The sequence below is a fragment of the Selaginella moellendorffii genome, unplaced genomic scaffold (assembly GCF_000143415.4).
Source record: "Selaginella moellendorffii unplaced genomic scaffold, v1.0 SELMOscaffold_30, whole genome shotgun sequence".
NCBI lineage: Eukaryota > Viridiplantae > Streptophyta > Lycopodiopsida > Selaginellales > Selaginellaceae > Selaginella > Selaginella moellendorffii.
In genome coordinates this window covers 194,890-217,065 of record NW_003314291.1, presented here as the reverse complement: position 1 = coordinate 217,065, position 22,176 = coordinate 194,890, and the positions used below count along the sequence as shown (strand labels likewise).

The 22,176-nt window shown below is 46.8% G+C and overlaps 3 protein-coding genes and 2 pseudogenes across 3 annotated transcripts; 3 read left to right on the top strand and 2 right to left on the bottom strand.

Annotated features, from left to right (window-relative positions):
• Nucleotides 1-1,907: 1,907 nt before the first annotated feature.
• On the top strand, nucleotides 1,908-4,408 carry LOC9646526 (beta-glucosidase 7). The gene is made up of 12 exons (XM_002976316.2): nucleotides 1,908-2,060; nucleotides 2,115-2,181; nucleotides 2,274-2,332; nucleotides 2,421-2,496; nucleotides 2,553-2,618; nucleotides 2,681-2,768; nucleotides 2,831-3,050; nucleotides 3,104-3,219; nucleotides 3,281-3,530; nucleotides 3,605-3,710; nucleotides 3,792-3,891; nucleotides 3,962-4,408. Exons 1-12 carry the CDS (start codon nucleotides 1,911-1,913, stop codon nucleotides 4,221-4,223), a joined length of 1,560 nt encoding a protein of 519 aa, XP_002976362.1. The 5' UTR covers nucleotides 1,908-1,910; the 3' UTR covers nucleotides 4,224-4,408.
• A 1,470-nt stretch (nucleotides 4,409-5,878) lies between these two features.
• LOC112348564 lies at nucleotides 5,879-8,402 on the bottom strand (annotated as a pseudogene).
• Nucleotides 8,027-12,347, bottom strand: LOC9646525 (annotated as a pseudogene).
• Nucleotides 12,348-17,128: 4,781 nt separating this feature from the next.
• On the top strand, nucleotides 17,129-18,427 carry LOC112348507 (putative pentatricopeptide repeat-containing protein At2g01510). Its single transcript, XM_024681167.1, has one exon. It carries the CDS (start codon nucleotides 17,129-17,131, stop codon nucleotides 18,425-18,427), a length of 1,299 nt encoding a protein of 432 aa, XP_024536935.1.
• A 2,240-nt stretch (nucleotides 18,428-20,667) lies between these two features.
• LOC9648684 (SEC12-like protein 2) lies at nucleotides 20,668-22,137 on the top strand. Its single transcript, XM_002976314.2, has 8 exons — nucleotides 20,668-20,817; nucleotides 20,874-20,968; nucleotides 21,022-21,160; nucleotides 21,222-21,319; nucleotides 21,374-21,534; nucleotides 21,584-21,698; nucleotides 21,758-21,874; nucleotides 21,929-22,137. Exons 1-8 carry the CDS (start codon nucleotides 20,668-20,670, stop codon nucleotides 22,062-22,064), a joined length of 1,011 nt encoding a protein of 336 aa, XP_002976360.1. The 3' UTR covers nucleotides 22,065-22,137.
• Nucleotides 22,138-22,176: the final 39 nt, after the last annotated feature.

Below are 22,176 nucleotides of genomic sequence, written 5' to 3'. Positions count from 1 at the left end.
ATCCAAATAGGTTTGCTTTCAATTGCACCTTGGACATTATGGGATCCCCTTGCACTCTAAAAATTGTGTTGAGTTCTTGCTAGTTCTCTACAACACTCTTGGACAAATCCAAATGGTGATGATGGAGCTTGCCCAAGCCAATTCTCATGGTAGAGAGTGCTTTGTTGTTTTTTTTTCCCAATCTGCAAGATCTTGTTAGGGTTTTTTCTCTTTGCCCTCTACTAATTGCAATTGTCGCGCAAAAAGATGAATTTGATCTCCTTCACCCAATTTTCGAAATCTTGCCCACTATACAGAGGAATAGGAATAGCCTTGTGATTGCTCGCCATTTCATTCACAATATCTAGGACATACCAGCCCTGGCTTACTATCAATCTCTCCACAGCTTTCAAGTGCTCCCCCTTCTTCTTCTCCAGCAACCGATTGGTCACTCGAGACAGGGCATTTTTAACACGAGCCTCAAACTCTTCATCTGCTTGTGCAGTCTCCAAGCGCAGCTTGCCCATCGCACAATTCCCATCCTTGGTTCCAGGATTCAGAGCCTTAGCTCTGATACCATGCTAACTACCTGAAAAACCGTCTACATCTTTTATTCAATGGAATATATATATAGCGCCTAGATACAAATCCAGTGGGGTACCGCCCCTTCCAATCTTGACATGCCCCTGTTCGCCCCAGATCAGCGCCAGGTCAGCGATCCTGGCTGGGCAATCCTTCATAGAGACCACAAGAGGCTTTGTGGCCTGCGGAATACCAGGCAGACTGCATGCCACATCTGGTAGTGGCTAGGCTGTCAAATGTAGTCATTGCTTCTTTGGGTTTTACAGTAGCTGTTAGTAAGGTCCCTCCCACGTGATCATGCGGTCCCCATATCAGAACCATTTGAATAGTAGTACTAGCAGGCTGGAAATATTTCAACGTTCCGTATGTTTCTTTAGGTTCCAATGGCTGCATTCTATATCGTGCATTTAATATAAAGGAAATTTACATTGGAACAGCTGTTTCTAAACTATGTCAACGATCTCCATCCCAGCTTTGTGGCAGAGCTTAACAAGAAGCTCTATAATGGGTAGAGTGAAGGCTACTTCCAGGACCTCACTGGAAAGAGTGTGGATCAGTTGTGGAGCGAATACAAACAGAAATTTCAATGATGAAATTTGTTTATAGATTTTGTCTGAAGAATAATTGGGTTAATACCATGATTTGTTTGTTGTTCTGATTGGTGTTGTCCTTTTCTTCCGTGGTGCGTTTATTGCAGTAGAGTTGAATTGCACGGTGGTTCAGGTGGTTAAACATCTCAATCAGGAACAGGTTGGCCTCTTTTGCACAGTACCACATGATCAAATGCAACACCATTTGGTAGTAGGGGCTGACTGCATTCGACAGCCTACCCACTACCTCTTCCCACGTGAAACATATGACCAGTGTATTCAGCATCAAATGGTAAAAATAAAGTCCTGTTTAGGAGGCATGAATTAAAATTCATAGATATACAGATAGAACTGCTATAATACATTAAACAGTTGTTCTCATGAGCATAAAGGAGTTCACTGTTTGACGTCGATCCGCAACACAAAGCTCTCTCAATAAGCTTCCTCGACTATATCACACATTTGGTTAGTTAAGATTGCTTATATGCATTCATCCCGTCCAATGGTCAGTAAGGGCCGGCAACGGATGTTAAACAGTTCTATCTATCTCACCTAAAGTTGGGCAGGGGTCGTACCGTTAGGTGGTCTGCCGTCTTTTCGTTACTTTACAGTGGACCTGATTTCCTGTTTTTTTTTTATATAGTTGTAAAAAACCGTTCCTGCCTTCCGTGGTCAGAGTTCATAATACACTCCACTTGCATCCAGAGTATAAATATGTAGCTAGCACGCTAACTAGTATAGCTCGTGTTTCAGTTAGATATGACGTCCTGCAGTATGGTTTCTCTTTGTAGTCTGAGGGTTGCATCTTGTGGAATTGCTTCTCCTGCTGCTCAAAAACTCAATACTGGAATCAGTCGACTCAGCTTTCCCAAAGATTTCATCTTTGGAACATCTTCTGCTGCCGCTCAAGTGAATATAAATGCCATCCAGTGGAAATGTTGAAAATATTTTTTGTTTCTTCAGTATGAAGGTGCAGCCGCAGAAGGAGGCCGCAAACCATCTATCTGGGACCATTGGTGCACTCTCCCAGGTGAATTCGTCTCTGGTCCGGCCGGTCCAGACTCCATATTGCATTCTGAACACACTCATGGTCAAGCTGAGCTTATATGTTACTCATTGCAGATAAGATCGATGATGGAAGCAATCCGAGCATTACCATGGATCAGTATCATCGCTACAAGGCAAGGCAGCGGGATCCATGCATAAAATTTCTGTTTCCTTTTTGTTCTTATTTTGTGCATGCACTTCTTGTCGCCTGACTGTTTTCAGGAAGATGTGCGGTTGCTAAGCGATCTCGGGGTCAATGCATATCGTTTCTCTATTTCTTGGACCCGTCTTTTCCCAGGTGAATGCATCGTCGGTCGGACTCTCGCTTAACTTAACTGCTTTCCCATATTAAAGATGGCCGGGTCAATCCGGAGGGCTTGGCCTACTACAACAGTCTCATCAACAGTCTCCTCGAGCATGGTACCCTTCGACTGTATTCTGACCTTCTTTGATTATATCACTGATTGCGCATGAGCTCTTAGGAATCAAACCCTTCATAACCATCTACCACTGGGATCTTCCCCAAGCGCTGCAGGAATCCATGGGTGGATGGACCAACAAAGAGATAGTGTATGTTCTAAAGAGTCTACTATGAGATGAAGGGCTCACAAAATTTTGCTGCTGGTTTACAGGGACAAGTACGTGGAGTTTGCAGACATATGCTTTGCAGCATTCGGGGATCGGGTGAAGCACTGGATTACATTTAATGAGCCATGCCACTCTCTTAAATACTGCTATGCTGAGGGCATATGGCCTCCTGGAGTGAAGTCAGACACCGAGGTCTACATTGCAGGACACAACACGCTACTGGCACATGCTGCTGCTGTCAAACGGTATAGAGAAAAATACCAGGTCAGAGCGGTTTGTTGAGGTTTCATCCTGGCTGACTGTTTGGATTTCACTAGGCCAAACAAGGAGGGAAGATTGGAATCAGCCTCGACGGCTTCTGGTATGAACCTGTGTACCAGATCCCGCAGGATGTAGCAGCTTCATACCGTGCACTAGATTTTAATCTTGGATGGTGGGATTCAACAGTACATCGTGTTGCTTGAGTTGATGGAAAAGCTTGTTCTGATCTGTAGGTTCTTGAGCCCCGTGGTGTACGGATACTACCCCGAGACAATGCGAGCTAACGTGGGCGGGAGGCTGCCACATTTTACTGAAGAAGAAGCAAGGAATTTGATGGGCTCGATTGATTTCCTTGGACTTAACTATTACACGTCTATGTACGTGAAAGACTCGCCATCGGACATCTGGCAACCAGCAGGCTACAACACAGACATGCGAGCCAAAACATTATTTGATGTAGATGGGATTCCCATTGGACCGAAGGTATACACACAGAAGACTGCTCTCCATTCAGCAGGCTGTACACTGAGTCACTGATGATGCTAATTTCCATGCAGGCGTATGAAACGAGCTGGCTGAGCATTGTGCCGTGGGGATTTTACAAGCTCCTCAACTACATCAAGAAAGAATACAATAACCCCACCATTTTTGTCACTGAAAACGGTTAGCGACCTTCCATATTAAACTATTACTAGTAGTATTAGTTTAAACTGATTTCCTTGTACTTATTACGGACCTTCACAGGATTCAACCAGGTGCACGCTCCTTATAAGGACTCAATGGATGATAATGAGAGGATTCAGTACCTTACAGGCCACTACACCAACATGGCGCAAGCAATAAGGTTCTGTATCTTGAACGCATTTCAATACAGTTTGTATAGTTGTGAACTTGTGAATCTTGCTGTTGCGCAGGGATGGTGCGGATGTTCAAGGGCACTTCATATGGTCCTTTCTGGATTGCTGGGAATGGAAGTCCGGGTACACAAACCACTTTGGGCTATTTTACGTTGATCGCAATACGCAGGACCGGCTGCCCAAGAAATCTGCATATTGGGTGAAGAACTTTTTGAAGCCTGATCGTGGCTTGATTCTTCCGAGCGCAACTCCACCACTGGTTCAGCCTCTTGGAAAAAATGTTGCCCTCGCACCAGCTCAGGCAGTCCAGGCGTTTTAGCTCAGCTCGTGCAAAATAAAGAAATTCACCTGTGTGGTCGTGGGCTGAAATATGTTTAAGAAAGTATTCGGTCTTAGGGGCAGTCGAAATACAAGCTAACCAAGTTGCAAGACTGAATGCGTCCTATAAACACAAACAAGCTGTTCATAGATCCAAATACAGCTACAGCAAAATTTCGGCCTGCATTCAAGTGAGACCGAGTTTGCCCCAGGAAATAAAGTTATGAACATTAATAAGAAGAGTGGAGCTTAAACTATTATAGGTATTAGTATATTCTGCCCTAGTAGAGAAATATGAATGCATTCTTGAGTACGGCTAGCAGAAGCGAAAACAAACAAGCAATTTGAGATGCAAATTGAGACCAGGAAACAGCCAAAATTCAAAATTACAGTCGACCAAGGCTAGAGCTCACACACAATTTTCCAGGCCGATTCTTGCACACATATTATTGCATGAGTGCCCACAAATGCAACTTGCACAACTCAAACAAACTGCTAGACAAAGAGCTAACCATGATTAATTTATGAGGAAGGGCGGATTAATATGAAAATCAAGTTGCAAAGACTACAGTGAATGTCATGATGTAGGCCGCTAGATTTCTAAGTTGCTTTGCTACTGTTTCCTTCTCTTTGTAGGTATGAAGAGGGGCAGAGGGTTTGTTCCTGACGATGTGTTTCAGCTCATAATCAACAGATTTGATGATCCAAAAGAACTAGAAAAGCTGTCTCTTGTGTCGACCCAGTGGCGGATTATGTGCAGCAAAGTCCCAGCCTTGGTTCTCAATTTGTCGACTCATGCATCTGGTTCTGCTGCATCCGAATTGTTGAAGAACAGGCAAGGTCTGCAGTCGCTGCAACGCAAACTTGGTTGAGCAAGGGCTTCTATTCAAGGCAATCAGGCAGTCATCTTCAACGCTAAAGAGGATTGCTTTGTTCCATTATACGTACGGAACCAATACCATTTGTATGCCTTCCTCATGTACACACCTTGGAACTCTTCAAATGGGACATTACAGTGATGCACAATTAACGTTCCCACAAGAGCTAATGATCAGGAGTGATAGTCTTTCCAAGCTCTGCATCTCAAGTTGGAATCAGAAGAAGTAAAATTACTACTGGATTCTTCCAACCTGACAGTTTTGAGGCTTGAAGGAGTATGCGTGGAATTGTGTGAAATTCGACAATACTGCACACTGTGGAGCTGAATACTTACAACTGGGAATTTGTGAGCAACCTCTTGCGCTCTGCACCCAACATTTTCAGAATGACACTTTGGTACAAGAATGATCTAACGGAGGAGAGGGTGATGGAGCCATTGAACAACTTACATTGCCTGGAGACACTTAAAATAATTAAGTCTTCTCGTTGGAGCTTCCTCACACATCCAAATCTTTCCAGTGACTATGATATTAAATCTGCGATTCTAACATTTCTTAGAAATAAAAAATGAAGCTTCTATAGCAGCTAAAATGAAGCTTTTTGTTTCTATTGTAATCTTAAGGGCTTTTGCAGAGCACTAATTAAAATTTTAGAAACATTCTTATTATATTCGTGGAAATTTCTGAAGGTTATAATATATGCCTACTTTATGAATGAATATACTTATGATTTAGTCTTACATTTTATAAACTATTATCTAACCAAGTCTCACGGTTATTAATTAAGACAGAGTAGCATATATTGAACCCTAAAATAACTTACAAGGTTTCGGGATCTTTCAAGTACGCGCATTATGAATTCCTTTTGCCGCTGTTCGCGTTGCGCCTTGCAGCAGCTCATAAAAGTGCTGAGGGTTCCTGGCAAATCGAATCCATTTCGCGAGTCTTGTAAGAATGAAGCTGATCCTGCTGTTGCTACTACTAATCTTCATCGTTTCTGTTGCGGCCTGTGAAGCTGGGGAGATCTCCGAATTGGAAGTGGCAACGACCCTGCAACATCACAGGATTCTCAAAGCAGCTGGAGGGGGAGGTGGCCGAGTTGGCGGTTCACGGGGCCATGTAGTCGGTTCAAAGGGCCGTGTTGTCGGTTCAAGGGGCCGAAGTCTTCACCATTCTTTCCACCTGCACCACCACTCAAGTGCGGCGACTGTTTCTGCTGGCTACTTGTGGTGGCAATTGCTTGTAGTTGTAGCAGCCATGCTTATGTGAATTTCTCTTCCTCGTAAATCTTCTACAAGCCTGTAAGTATCATCCGATCTAGAACTTGGCTCTTGTACAGTCCAATGCAATTGCGAGTTGAAGCTTCTGACTGTTAGTGTATGAATCACTTAACCTGCAAGTCAATCTTCTGCAGCCAATCGAACCGGAAATACTTCCAATCTCTGCAGAGCTTCCACTGGCATGGCTACAGTCACCTCAGCTCCGCCATCCCCAGGAAGAGGTACAGCTTCGCGTCGCCAAGATCATCAGCTCCGAAAGTCACACCGCATGGCCTTCCGAACCCGAAGTCGCATTCATAAATCGGATGCCGTGGCGAGCTGACCACCGCGATGAACTGTCCGGGTCGCAACTCGGACCTCCACTTCTCCCTGGCTTCACGTCTTACATCCATGAAAGCTGTGGATCCTTCGGCAGTCTCCTCATCGAAGCTAACGATGGCCTTGTGCAGAAGCTGCGCAGCGTGTGAAAAATCCGTTCTCTTGTTGCAGCTCCCCCACCTTGGCTCTCACAAACACAAAACCGATGGCGTTTCCGAAGTATGATTTGGAGATAGACTTGATTCGACCCCTGCAGTTAAGCAGCACTGCGAAGTAACTGTCCTCCATTGTTTCCAGTCTTCTCACGCCTACCATCTTTACCCAGAAGTACGCGCACAGGACTTCATACGAAGAAACTCGCTTCAGACCTTTTCTTGTGAACTCAGCTTTGAGCTTGCCGATTGTTTGTCTGTCCACTCTGTATTGCTTTGTTCCGATTTTTGAATTCTCCACATTGAGAGGAAGATCATGAGGCTGAGGAATTGCGTCAAATCTGGCATTCAAACCGATCTTTTCAGCGTACTCTTCTAGCTTTTCATCGTTCAGCTCCCACTGCTTGTAGCTGTAAGTTACCTCTGGAGAGAAGGACGCTAGTTCTCCTGTTCTTGCAACTTCTGCCCACGACTTCATGAAATCCCAGGCACTTACGCCGTCGCATGCCTGATGGCTGAAGGCAAGGCCAATACTAAGACCTCCACATGCAAATCTCGTCACCTAGGAAAACTACATGTCAATTTGGTTGCAGAAATGCACAGAAAGCAATGTACCTGGGCAAACAGAAGAGGCAGCTGAGCATCCCATGGATACGTTGGTGTGTAGCCAAGACCACACAACAAGTCGCAAAACTCGGACGGCTCGAAATTTCCCAGTTCATCCAATGTTGCATCTGTTTCTGCCTCGTTGAAACGGACACCCAGCTTTCCTGAGCAATCTAGCTCCAGTACAGGGCACGAAATGCCATCCCCGACATGCATTCTCCCACACAAAGAGTAAAATTTGACGAGCACCTTCGAAAGGCTGCTGCTGAGAGAATCCAGATGACAGCCACGGTCACAGGGATTTCTGAAGAAGAGGACCCTCCTCTGATACGGCACAAACTGCATGATCCGGTTGAATCCAGTCAACTCATACTTAACTGGCTCCACACGCACAGCAGGCTCGATTGTAGAGCTCGAAGAAATGCGCACAGACTTCACAGCTGAATTCATAGCTTACGACCTTGAGGAGCCCCCAGACCTTCCTGTGCCCATCACCTCGAGCACCACCTGAGAAGCCTTCGCTCTGGTCGTCCACAGGGCTGCATTCCGGATCATTGCCATGTAAATCCCCTATCGGCATCCGCTTGGCAACAAATCCACCACGCGCCTGCTCCCAGGCGTCTCCTCCACCTGAAACTGCATTTGTCCTGGCTCTCGTTGCTTGATGCGAACAGCTTGTATCCTGGAAGGAAGGAACCAAAGATCAAACCAAAAAACCAAAATTGTGAAGCAGGAACAACCGCTCGCCGGGGATTTCCTGCTCCAGCCCTAGAAACAGCTCTAACCCTAGACGATTACCATCAGAGGAGGTCTTCCACCATTGTCCGCTTCGTTGCAGGAGGAAGGTCGAGCTCCTCCACCCACTCTGTGTCCGCCATGCTTTGTGTCTTCTAACCCGAAGCGTTATGGGTTCGAATCCCACCAGGAGCCCTTGAAATAGACTGCCCCCACTTTGCCCTAGAATTCAACGAAAACAAGCGCGAAACTTGAATATGCGAATCCTGTTGGTGTCCTGTTCCAGCAAGAAGGTTCCAGCAAGAGCGTCAAGGTTACCCAGATCAAGTAGCGCCCAATTCAGAAACGTTCCTCCCAGATGAAGCCGAATCCTAAGCAGCTCTGCGCGGCTTGTTCCTTCACTTCCCTGAGGTGGGTTCTGTTCCATCAGGTTCATGAGACCAACAGATGGTCCTGGTCTCAGAGAAATGTCTAGAGGGTGCACGATGCTACAGATATCACCTGTAATTCGCCATTTTCTGCAATAGCATACAGTAGCCAGTGGTCTCCAGCCTCCATCCGGCTTTCGACTTTGCACTCCAACCACGCGATCTGAGTACAAAAGTGGACATGGACATAAGATATGACATTTCCTTTGCCAGTTGAAGCTCGAATGTACTTACTGCGTCTACCAGAATCTTTCCCCCATTGCTGGCGTCCTTTGTTTTAAGATCGCCGAATCGGGGCTCTCCAGGCTTAAACGGCTTCAAAAGTTGCCGGCTTATTGGACTAGCTTTACCTTCTCCAAGAACATTGATAACGAATTTTGCTCCTGGTAGCACCAAGCTTTCAAGTGCTCTATCCTTTGCAACCTACAGGGTAGCAATTGGATTAGTTGCATCCTCCGCAGGTTCAGGAGCACTTGTCATTTACCGCTATTGTCAAGCCAGGTGGAACAAAACGAGCTTGACTCACCCACGAAGCCAACATCACCACTTTTCGCAGACAGCACACAAAGTGCACCGACTACTCTTCCGAACATAGCAACCCAAGTTTAGTTATGTACTATTAAAATTAAAGAAGAGTCGCACCTGTTCAACGGATGATGCTAGAACGTACTATGAAGAAATTTTGTCCTTTTTCTTGACCTTTGAGCGCTTCACGGCTTGGGCTATGTCCGTTCCACTTTCCTCGCATATTTGAAGGGTGGCTTCCGTGGGCTGGATTTATCAGAAAAAATTTAGCGGAGCAACTTACGGGATGCAGTTCCACCTTAAATTTGCATCTTATGGCGGGAAAAGCAAACGAAAATCCAGCATCCTTCAGCCTTTGCTCTAATTCATCAACCGCTTCCCCGCTCCAGTCAAACGATCCAAAGACTCCACATGGTTTTGCTCTCGCAGCAGTTTCTTTTAGAATGAGCCCAAGTGCGTTCTTCAGGATCGGATAATTAGACCAAAAGCCCCAAAAGTTGAAATATACAGACCTGGATAGGAGTAGGCATGTGCCCAGCAAGGGTGGGACTACCTATTACGAACGCATTACAACGTTCTATAAGATCAGTGACCTCCTCAGGTTCACACTGCTCCGTGTTTAGAGATTCCACGCCCAAACCAGCCTTGGATATGCCACGACTGAGCCGGTGAAGCATAATTAATGTCAATAACTTTCCAATAAGGCGCCAATGAGGCTTACCTGATGGCTTGAGCCAGAGCAGCAGTATTTCCATAAGCAGATGCATATATGACTGCGACCAAACCATCGTCTACTTGCTTGATTTTCTCTCTTGTCCACTGCAATATTTTGTTAGCAGGAAGGAGATGGTGGTCTATACATCTTACAGCTCGATATTCTCGAACAAGCTCAGTCACTGTTGAGCGAACAATAGGCCCATGTAGTGGACAAATAGCTGACACAACAAAAGCATCGCTTTTATCGCTAGTAGTCTTTGCCAAGGCCGCAGATGCACCAATTGGGAAGCTCAGCACAGTCGAAAGAATATACTTGGTATCCGCCTGCAAGTAAGCTAGGTAAAGACACATCTGAAATTTTAGGTCGTCTACAAACCTTTATTATGTCGATGCCTGATTTTCCAGCATAGCTAGGTGGTGAGAACTGTGCCGCTATAGGCAGCTTCCGAAGAGCAGCTTTTGCCTGTATAAAGCAAGTCTTTGCATGAGTTACTGCATGAAACTTGATGCAGATACCTGCTTTGCAACGGGACCAAGCATGCACTCGTAGAAATACCTCCAGTGTTCTCCATATGCTTCCCAGCCTCCAATATCAAAGTCATTCTCGGTGCATATATATGCACTGCCAAGAGCAAATTATTAGGCCGTATTACCTGCAAAGATGACATTGGGGTTCAAGATACCTGAATAGTTTCTGTGTAAATAGCAACTGGCTTGAAGGGTCATATGTGCACATTCCATCGGGCCATCTTGGAGTTGGTGTAAGAACAAACTGCAACTTATGACCTGCTTGTTAGTCGCCTGATGAGTGAACATAGAGCAAACAACCATTAATTAGACAGACTCACCATTTCCAGAGTATCCCCGGGCTTCACGGCTTTGATAGACAGAGTCTTTGCTCGAAAATCTTCTGGTAAAGATGACACAAGCTGCACGGCAGCAGGATTGGAGCAGTAAACCTGCAAGGGCAACACTGCAAATTCCAGTTTTCAATTTAGATAGCGACGAATCAGGAAAGCATGAACCAGTTTGGGGCAGTGCCTCTCCGATTGCGATCAACGTCTGCAGTCGTTTTGGACTGATGTGTCCCAATATCAGATACCTTAGATTTTCCATATCGACAGCTTGAGATAAGCCTCCACATGAGCTTTGGTGAATCCTTGATCAGGCACGTCTATAAGAACCGTGCCCTTTGAACCTTTGATAACGTACGAGTTGTCAGTTGTTCCAGCCTTCAGACCATATTCAACCTGCCCGTGATTGCTTGTTAGTCCAACCAAAATTTTTAAGTCACAAAACAGCTTCAAATTTTAAACGTTCGAAGCTCTGGTCTCTCATGCTAAACGTATCATCGGTGAGCTTTACAAGTCTCAAGTAAAGTGGAAGAACGCTGCAATCGGGAGACGAGCTTTCAACGCATTGATGCTGGACAGGAGAAACGCCTCGCACTACACTGTCATGGCGAACATCTACGCGAGCTTGGAGATGTGGGAGGAACAAAACGAGGTGGAGATGATGAGAGGCGAGGCTCGAGCGTGGAGGCAACACGGGCAAAGGTGGTGGTCGGATGATAACTCCGGCCTCGTGCATAGCTTCGTGGCTGGAGATGCTGGCGGCCACCCCCGGAGCCAGGAGACCCGAGCAAAGCTCCACAAGAGTAAATCTAGCTAGCGTTTCCTGTTCTTTTTCTTCGCATCTCTGGAAGATTTCCCTTCTTCCTTACTTGCGATCTTTTGCAGCTTCGCATTGCTCTTTCCTTGCTTGCCTGACTGGCTAGACGGCTTCACGCTCGTCTCCAAGAAATCCTGGAGCTCCTTTCTCCGCTGCTGGACCATGGCAAGCGTCCCCTTGTTGAATCCCTGCCGAAACTCGCTAAACTCCTTCCCAAAGCAGCCATCGTCGATGCAAAACAGCCTCTTGAGGAGCGGCGCCAAGACATGCGCGGTGCACACTCCCTGCAGCAGTGGCATCGACTCAAACTTGCGAGCAACCGCTTCCGCCACGCTCGCACCGCTCGGCGACACAAAGCTCTCGAGCAGCGAGCTCTCCTGGGCGGTGAAGTAGAGCGGGGATTTGAGCAAGCCCGCGGCGGTGGGAAGCATGTAACCGATACGCTCCTGGGCACCTCTCGCGTGCTCGTAGTCCACCAGGTCCGCCACAAATGCCAGGAGCTTGAAAAACACGCTCTTGGAGCCGGGCGACCGGAGCTGCTGCTTGCACGCCGTGTGCTCTCGATGCGAGCTGCTCCAGCACGCGTAGAGCGCCTCGAATCTGCACGCCTGCGGGTTGCCCTTGTGGAGATGCGAGCGCCACAGTGCCGGGGTCAAGGGCAGGGGCGGGCTGCTGGGAATGGCCAGCTCGTCCAGGCAAACGCCCTCTTGGTGCTGCATCTCCACGAACTCGGCAAGCCCACTGGGATCCAAGCTCACCTGGCCGATGTTGATCGAGTGTGGCGCATCTGGGTCCGACAACACGTAGCTCCACATTCCCTCTTGCTAGCCCTTGCCCTTCCTCTCGCCCTAAAAACCAACGGTGGGAGGCATATTCCCCGTTTCAAATTTCAAAGGGAAAAGGCGGTTTGAGACGGTATTAGCTGCTCTCCAGGATCCGTGCGTGGATCCTCTGTTCAAAAGAAAACCTTCCGAGTCACGAGAATTTCCAAGCTTGCAGCGGGTACCTAGGCCAAGTGGGAATCACAGACAACATCAAGGAAATTACACGCACTTACACTTACTTGATGTTTGTTCTAGTTCCAGAGCCGTGGTAAACATTAATGCCAAACGATTGCAAAGCGTTGTCCCAAAACGTAAGGAGAAGTCGAAAAGGAACTTACTGTCAACTGTGAGACCATCACTTATTTGACTGATGTGATCCAGGAAGTAGAGCACCGGCAGAGGAAGCGTTCAGATCGCTTGCCGCCTCCAAGGCATGGACTTCGAGAGCTTCACATGGAAGTCCTTGGCCATCTTACTCTCTGTCACCTCCCTTGGGATTGAGAAGAGCCTCCTGAGCTCAGGCACGACCGTGGAATGCAGGCAGATGCCCAAGAGGTCTGGCGATGACCGAAACTTTTGTTCCAGCGCCGCTTGCATTGGGACTCCCTTTGTGGACACCATGGCATTCAAGGTCCTCGACTCCAAGAAGAAGGCTGCAGCTGTTGGCGGATGGCTGTTGATCCTCTCTTCCGAACCTTTGTTTCGGCTGTATAGCTCGAGGTCCTTGATGAAAGCCAGCACCTTCATGTAGAGCTCCTGGTTTGCCTCCAGCTCCCTCTTTGATTCCAGGTGAGCTCGATTTGCCGCCGTCCATACAAAGTAGAGCCTCGAGAAGCCATCGGCATCCGCGTTGCTGCGAACAAGAGAGGCCAGCCACATCCCTTTGGTCAGTCGTCCCACCTTGTGTATCTCGACCTCCAATAGTCCCACACCTCGCTCGAATTCTAGCTGAAGATACTGGAGCAGACACTCGGAACTGACAGCCAGAGTCACTCCAGCACTGGACCGCAGCTTCACCACCTTGTCAGCTTCCATAGCTGCGATGTCTCCAAAGGATATGAAGCACATCTCGTCCTCATATGCTGCACCCGCCACCTTCTCGATCTCATCCGGAATCTTGTGGAGAAGGGCACCCTCGTGGATCTGGCAGCCCCCAGCAAGGTCGCATGCATCACTTGGAGGAGGCATTTTGTTTGGGGAGAGATCTGTTTCCTTCATTATCACCACGTAGAAGAGATCTGCTGGACTTCCAAGTACGAATTCCCCCAGCATCCCGTCATCGACCTTCACCCAGCACAAGCTTCCCTCACTGATCCAGACATTTTTCTCCTGCATATCGCCAATGACTAGGTTCTCACAAACCTGACAAGATCCATCCTTGGAACACAAGGAATTTCGGATGATGGCCAGCTTCACGCCCTCCCCCACGGCCCTGAGCTGCAATCCCGCCGCGCTGGCCTGCGCCACGCCCACGCCTGCCCTGAGCTCCAATCTCGCCACGCTGGCCACGGAGATCATTGCCGCGGTCAAAATCATCCTCACGCCCACGAATGGGGCCACGATCCGCTCCAATCACCCCGGGATCAAGATCACCGTGCCTCCCCCCGCGCCCACGATTGCCCCCGCGGCCGCGATCAAGATCCCCCCGCGCCCGCGCCCATCGCAAACTGGACAACTGTGTTGGCAGTGTAATTAATATTTAGCGACGCTATAAAGGATAAAGGATAAAGGATAAAGGATCGTGGCTAGGGAAATTCTAACCGGATGGACGTCCAAGGTCCAGATCTTCCTGGCGATCAGGGCACCACCATTGACAGCCTACCGGACGCTGTTCTTGCGCTCATCCTGGACAAGGTACCCCATACCAAGTTTCCTGGCACGCGTCACAACATCATGTACGCTCTGGTGAGCAAGAGGTGGCACAGAATTGCCAAGGAGGAGGTTGGTCTCGTATCAATCAATCTCAAGCCACGAGGCATGGGTTTCAAGCTGGTGCATCAATCCATCCGAAAGCTCCTCATTCACATATACAATTCCTCTCTACACATGAACTACTCATGGATCACAAGCATTGCAGCCACTCTGGAGGAGCTCACGATTGAGAACAACGAGTACACGCCGTACAGCTGCTTTGATCTAGAGCTGGTCTCCAAGTCGTGTCCCAAGCTCAAGTTCGTGAGGTTTTACAGGCTTTGCTTTGTGCCCATGGGCAAGGAGCTCATGTACCGCAGAAAGGCTCCGCTAAGCCTCACATTTCCAGCTCTCGCACGTTGCAGCTTTGATAATGTGCTTGGTCTAGACCTCGTGACAGAGCTCCTGCCTGCATGCCCAGCGCTTGAAGAGCTATCGGCAAACGTGTTGGGCTTCTGCGGCTCCCTATCGTCATCAAGCCTGAGAGTGTTGAGCCTTCAAACGCCAGACAGCGAGGGCGGCCTGATCGAGTTGGACCTTCCCAATCTAGAGACCGCTTGCATTGGTGACTGCGAGAGGCTCAAGATGAGAGCTCCGCGCCTGAAGAAGCTGTCGCTTGGCTACTGTGAGACATTTGTGGAGTCGGAGAGGGTACCCGGGGTGCTTAAGCTTGTATGTAACGCATTGGAAACTCTTGCGTTTAGATTGGGTGCGCTGGAGACGACAGTTGCCGCTATGGAAAGGATGCATTTCAAAGCTATGAGGTTGGAGTGCAATGGACCATTCTGTCGACGATCTTGTCCTCATGAGGTCGCATGGGCGGTGTTTGTGTTGGAACAGTTTAAGGAGTGCCAGGAGTTGATCCTCAGCTGTTTTGGAAGCAGATGCCAATGCGGCAGGGGTTTTCCAAGTGAGATTCAAGAACTTCCGAGGCTGAGGAAGGTGTGTTTAGACGTATTCTGCGGCAAACCATTACAATTCCGTGTCTTGCTGGATAAGTTTGTGCAGTCCTGCCCAGCTTTGCAAAGTATTGTCTTGTTTGGGAATGAGGCCCACCATAGTGAGCTCCAAGAGCTAGCAACATGTGTGGCCAACATTCCGGTTACCATTTATACTAGATGAAATTGAAATTGAAACCTTTTCAAGATTATTTCAGACATCTTGTTCTTATTGTGTGTGCGGAGCTATGCTCCGTGGAAGAGCAGGCGACCGATACTCTTGCCACTGTAAATGCATGCGCTTGCTCCCTAAGAAATCGAGCTGGAATTTTTTCGCTGAAGGTTGTAGGAGGAGGGAAGGGGCTACACTGGCAGGCATGGATTTGGATCTCGGCTCGTATTTAAGATCCAGGCCGTGTTGCTCTCCCTCGAATGGAAACATAAGAATCGCGAAATTCTACGTTAAGTCTCAAAGTCATTGTCATGTTTGACTTTGTATTGACTTTCGTTGGAAAAGCTCAGCGACTACTCTTTCCAGCGATTCGTTGAAACGATTGGAGGAGATCGCTTTGTTCTGCTAGAGCTTTAAACTTGTGGATCTTAAGGAGCAGTAAATAACACACAAGAAAATGCTAAGAGTGTGTGATATGTCCCAAGTTCGTCAAAAGAACTGTTATTTCCATTTAAAATCATTTCATCGTGAAATAGGCACTTCCGGCACTGGAGTTCCTCTCCATAGAAATCTTCTTTGCAATGGCCAGGGTTCCTGTAGTGGTACTAATTGAGCTTTCTTCCTAGCAAACATAAGACTTACCACTGTTTTCTCTGCATTGTCAAAAGTATGGATTCCAGCCGACGTTTGTCACCATCCCAAACAAGCCTCGGCCCAGCCCTAGGGAAATCCCGCAAACTTTCTCTGCCAGCTGCTTAGAGAATGCTCCAGTCGGGAGATTCGCTGCATGGGAGGAAACAGATGATTAGAGCGCCTTGCAAGAATTTCTACGTACCAGCCTCGGGTCCAGAGATGTACCAGGGCTTTATTGTTGCTATCCCTGTTTAGAATCCATTCGATAAGGACTTTGACGGGTGGAGAATAAGGATATTCTACGATTTATACGAATATGCTCTTGGTCCCTAAAAGATTCACCTCTCTCTTAGGTTATGATTTTTTGGGCCAAGCGACTGGGAGGTGAGTTCTCTGCCGCATTCCTTTGCGCCGAGCGCTCACTCGCGAGAGATTTCCACAGCGATGCCATCGCCAGCTACAAGCCTGCGGCTCGCGAGCTCCTCACGGCGCTCAAGGCTTGCGCAGCGTCGAGGGATTTGGAGCGGGGCAAGAGGCTCCACAGCGACGCCATCGCCAGCGCGCTCTTCAGCTCCACCACTCGCGTGGGCGGAGCTCTCATCTACATGTATGCCAAATGCGTCAGCCTCGTCGACGCTCACAGGGTTTTCGACGCCATGCCCCGCCGCGACGCCGCCTCCTTCGTCAATCTCATGCTGGGCTACGCCGAGGCTGGGCGGGGAGAGATCGCGCTGGAGCTCTTCCACCGGATGAGAAGAGACGATGGAAGTGAGGAGGATGAGAGCTCTGCAACACCATCGCCGGACTCGAGAGCTTTCGTGGCGGCTCTCAAGGCCTGCTCGAGCTTGGCAGCGAGGGAAGCTCCGGAAGGAATCCATGGCAAGCTCGTCAAGGTCCGGGCGCTTAGCACGGCGATGGAGATCCACTCTCGGGCAGTGTCCACGCTTCGCTGCTGCTACTCCAACGCTTTCATCACCAACGCTCTCGTGGACATCTATACGAAGTGTGGCAGCTCCTTGGACGCTCGGATGGTTTTCGATAGGATGGCCGCTCGAGACGTGGTTTCGTGGACTTCCCTGCTGCTCGGCTACGTCGAGTGTGGCGACGCAAAGCTAGCGATGGATCTCTTCTTCCGGATGATCCAAGACGGCGACGAGGAAAGCCACTGCTCTCCAGATGGGAGAGTTTTCATGGCGGCTCTCAAAGCTTGCAGCCTTCTTGCGACGAAAGAAGAGGCCACAGATCACATCGGTGGGAAGCTTGTGAAGATCGACCACCTGGAGAAGGGGATGAGAATTCACGCTGGAGCGATCAAGGCTGGGTTTTGCAACGATAGCTTCGTCGCCAGCGCGCTCGTGGACATGTACTCCAAGTGTGGAAGCATGGAGGACGCCAGACGAGCGTTTGAGAGCATGAAGCAGCCTCCAGACGTGGTCTTGTGGACGGCTCTCATGCAAGGCTACGCTGAGAGTGGCGAGGCAGACGTTGCACTCGAGATGTTCTTCGGCAGGATGATCCACTCCTCGGATCAAACGCTCCTTCTGCTCGATCCTCCGTTCTTCTCTGCGCTGCTCAGGGCCTGTGGAAGCTCCGGCTCGCTAAAGTCCGGGAAGAAGCTCCATGGTCTCGCCTCTCAGTGTGGCCTCGAGTGCCAGGAGCTCCTCGCAAACTGCTTGGTGGATCTCTACTGCAAATGCGGCAGCATCGTCGAGGCCGAGCAGCTCTTCGACGCACTCCCCGCCAGGACGCTCGTCACCTGGAGCGCTCTCATCGCCGGATACAGCCGCCAAGGTGACACTGATAGCGTGTTCCAGAGCGTCTGGAGGATGATCCACGACGATGGCTTGCGTCCCGACGGCGTCACCTTCGTCTCCATCCTCACGGCTTGCAGCCACGCAGGTCTCACCGATCGGGGGAAGAGCTACTTCGCGTCCATGCCGTCGAGATTCGGCGTTGCTCCAGCGATGGAGCACTACATTTGCCTGATCGACATATTTGGTCGTGGAGGCGAGCTCGAGGCGGCAGTGAGAGTCACGGAGACGATGCCTTTCGAGGCCAACGTGCTGGCCTGGAGAACAGTCTTGGCGGCCAGCCGGAAGTGGAAGAACGCTGCGATCGGGAGACGAGCTTTCAACGCATTGATGCTGCTGGACAGGAGAAACGCCTCGCACTACACTCTCATGGCGAACATCTACGCGAGCTTGGAGATGTGGGAGGAGCAAAACGAGGTGGAGATGATGAGAGGCGAGGCCCGAGCATGGAAGATGGTGGTGGATGATAACTCCGGCCTCGTGCATAGCTTCGTGGCTGGAGACGCTGGCCGCCACCCCCAGAGCCGGGAGAGCCGCCGAGAGATGGTGGCCAAGCTCAAGGATCTGGATTCTTCCAGCGTTCTTCGTGGAGCGGTTTCATGTTGATGACGATGGCAAGTGTTCGTGTGGAGATTAGTTTTGCTCGTGCCTTGTGGGCAAGGATGTGTCTGAGCAGCCGAGAATTGGAAGGTGGAACATTGTGCTTTAGTGGGTGTTTTCGAGCTGCTCAAAATCCTGTAATTAAGCAAACCAAAAACATGCGACGTAAGAAAAATTCAATGAAAAGTCCTCGACGACAGGGGAAATCTCTCGAGCACTGACTCCTGGATTTATTGCGCTCATGGATCATGTTCGTGGTTGAGATGATCTTGTTAGGTGGCAAATTAATTAATAATCTTTGAGAATATTATTTATTTAAACATATAGAATATTTATATAATTTCCTTTATGCCTCAACTTGATTCTTCAAAATAATAATGAAAGTACCACATTTTTAAGTGTTAGAATTTTTATTATATATTTGTTTAAGCTTTGAGATGGTTTAAATATATTTAATCTATATATATATATATATATAAAATTTATTTATTTTAGCTTGAATAATTTATTTTCCTTTCGTTTTCCTTGTGGAAAATTTTATTTATATATCTAATATATTTTAACTAAAAATTTGAAGATTGGTGATATTATAAGATATTGTGTTGAGAATGATTTTACCATGTTACATGTAAAAAAAACACAATTTACAAAAATAGCATCCCTATCAATCTTGTAAATTTGAGATTAGTAAATTGGCTTCAAATAAGGGATTTATTTGAATATTTAAAACCTATTTTATGTTAGATATATATTTAAATTTATATATTTTACAATAATAAATAGGATTATTATGGCACAATAAACATCATAAAACAGCTAAATAATAAATTTATATCATTTTAATTTATGCTATATTCTTTTATGTAAATGGAGATCTGGCTTATTTAATGATAAAGGCTGTCACCAATATAACATTCATATATTTAAATAGTGATAATATAATTTTTAAACTTCAAAATATATTAAATATATATTAATACTATAATTTATTATTAAATTAATAGGTTTTATTTATAAGAAGTATAATAATTGTTTTAAAATGGTAATTGCCTTCTTAAAAATCACAACTTTGCTTAAGTAAACCTAAAGATAAACCTGAAATATGCTTTAATATTCTGCCATTATCTACTAACAGTTTTAGATCTTGTGTTTATAAATTATAAACATGTTTATAGTTTATAAGCTTCCAAGTAAATTATAAATAATTGCTATATGTTGCATGTAGCAACACTTGGTTTGCTTAATATTAGTGTTATTCTTACTTATTAATTTAATTGATCAAATAAAGTCTGTAAATATGATCATGTTATAATTTATAAACACAAGATTAATACGATTGCATATTAACCATTAGATAATAGAATAAAAAAGAATTACTAAAAAGGGTTTAAGAAACTTTATAAATTATATACATGTTTATAAATTATAAATATAAAATTAATCTAAGTGAATAACAACCGTTAGATGGTAGAACATCCTAGAATATTTAAGCATATTCTAGGTATATCCACTACCATCCCAGTCTCCCTAGGTTTGCTTAAGCAATCCAAAATTATTATATAAATTTAAATTAATATTGTGTTTATAAATTATAAACATCTTGAACACCATGCAAATTTGACTTGTAGTCTAAATATTGAATTTTAATGCCACAGGAAAAATTTCTAAATCAAATCCAACTTTGTTTCACTAGTATGTGCATTATGAATCCAATGTTTCCTTTGGATCATTGCTCTCTATTTCTATGATTTTTTTTGCAAAAACGCATCAGCTCTTCTTTCAAGATCAGTGTATTCTCAAGAATATTATTATCAACCATGTATTCTCTCAAATGTAAAAATAATCAGAAAAGTAATTATAATATTGCTTATCAACTGTAAACTTAGGGAGGCAATTTCTTGACCGTGTCCTGTTTTAAAAGAATCTACGTCAATGCACACCAAATTATTATATTATAACATTGCTTCAAATATTATTACAGATAAAGATGGGCTCTATAATTTCAATATATTATCCTTCCCATTTTCCACATGAGCAACATCACGATTTGAGATATAGTAAAACAGTTGCAAATGGACAGTTCTGTGAACTCGACGTGGCTCTATTTAATCCCATCGATCGCAGCAAAACCTTGAAAAGCTACCAGATTGCGATATGGCTTTCCCGCCACTTTCCTCGTTCTCAATCACCACCGTTGGATCTCAACTCGCATATAATCGGCGCAAAAGCCCTAATCCCTTTTTGCAATGGCGAGAAGCACCTTGAGCGTTCCCGTGTTTTGTGCTGCGTGGGCGAAGGATGGCTATGTCGTGTGTGGCGGTGGAGGCGGGGCAACGCGCAGCGGGCGTGGCAACATGCTCATCCTCGCGCGATGGACCGGCTACGCGATGGAACAGGTAAATTCCTAGCGGAGATTGTAGAGCTTTTAATCGATCGATCGATGTGGTTGTAGCTGTATACACGGAGCACAGGCCTCGACGCTCCTTATCATCTGGCGATCCATCCCAATGGAACGGACTTTGTTTGCTCCTTCATCGCCAATGAGTGGTAAGCTCCAGTTTTTTTCTTCCTCCCTTTTTCTTCTACTTACACTCGTTTAGGCACGACGGGAAACTGGAATTCTTTCGCTTGGCTGAGGACTTGAGTATAGAGAGCGCCCATCGCGAAATCGTCGTAACGAAGGAGCAGACTGCCATGTCCTTCAGCATGGACGGCACCATGTTTGCAACCGCGGGAATGGTTTGGCTTTCCTCTTTTGCTTGCTACTACTTCTAAACACTTTGTGCTTTTCTCATACTAGAATGGACACTTGCGTGTATACAAATGGCCTTCGTCGGAGCTTCTCGTGGACGAGCAGTGTGAGATTGGATCGGCAGAGTTTAAGTCTCTCGAATTCAGGTATGGTGGCGTGTTTTGCTCTCAGTGATGTTGCTGATAACCAGACTTTATTAGTGAGGAAGGAACGCTCTTGGCTGCGTCCACAAGTGGTGGAAAAACTTACGTGTGGGAGCTCCATGGAGACAATCATCTGCGTGTCATTCCTTCCGAGGAAGGACGCTACTGCTGGTTCTCAAGGAGTTCAACGCCGCAACTCCATGTAGCATCAAGCAAAGGTTTAAATCTCTTTGTTTTCTCGACGGTTGTAGTTCTTACTCTGCGCAGGCCATATTACCAAGTGGAGTGAGGACTGGAGAACCAAAGAGACATGCAAGGAGAGGTTTTGCACGCATCCTTTCTCAGCCTTCAGTGTCAGCTCGGATGGCAAGCTCTTGGCAATGTAGGTGATTGATTCATTTGGTCGGAGATGAAGTAACTTGGCGAGCTGTGTGTGAGCAGGGGTTGCTCGGAGGGTGATGTTCTCGTTGTCGAGGCCGCGACGCTCAAGGTTGTCCAACGAGTCAAATCCGCGCACTCGTTTGCTATTACCGCCGTCGAGTTCTCCAAGGACAACAGGTAGAAAGTTTGGTGCTGTTTGAAGCTTCAAAATTGTGCAAGCGGTTCTTTCAGGTATTTTCTGTCGACATCCTTGAGCGGAGGTTTGAGGGTCTCGGAGCGGACGGAGAGTACTTTTAAGGTCACGCCTTCAATGTCAATACTGGTCTTTGTTATAGTCTTTTTTCTCGGTTTTCTCACCTTGAGGTAGCTGTCCTTGCACATATTCTGCAAGTCGAATTGTTTCTATGGGCTCGATAGGAATATAAAAGGTTGGAGCTTTGTCTCGGTAGCGTGGGATTAATTGTTCTTATTTCAAACTT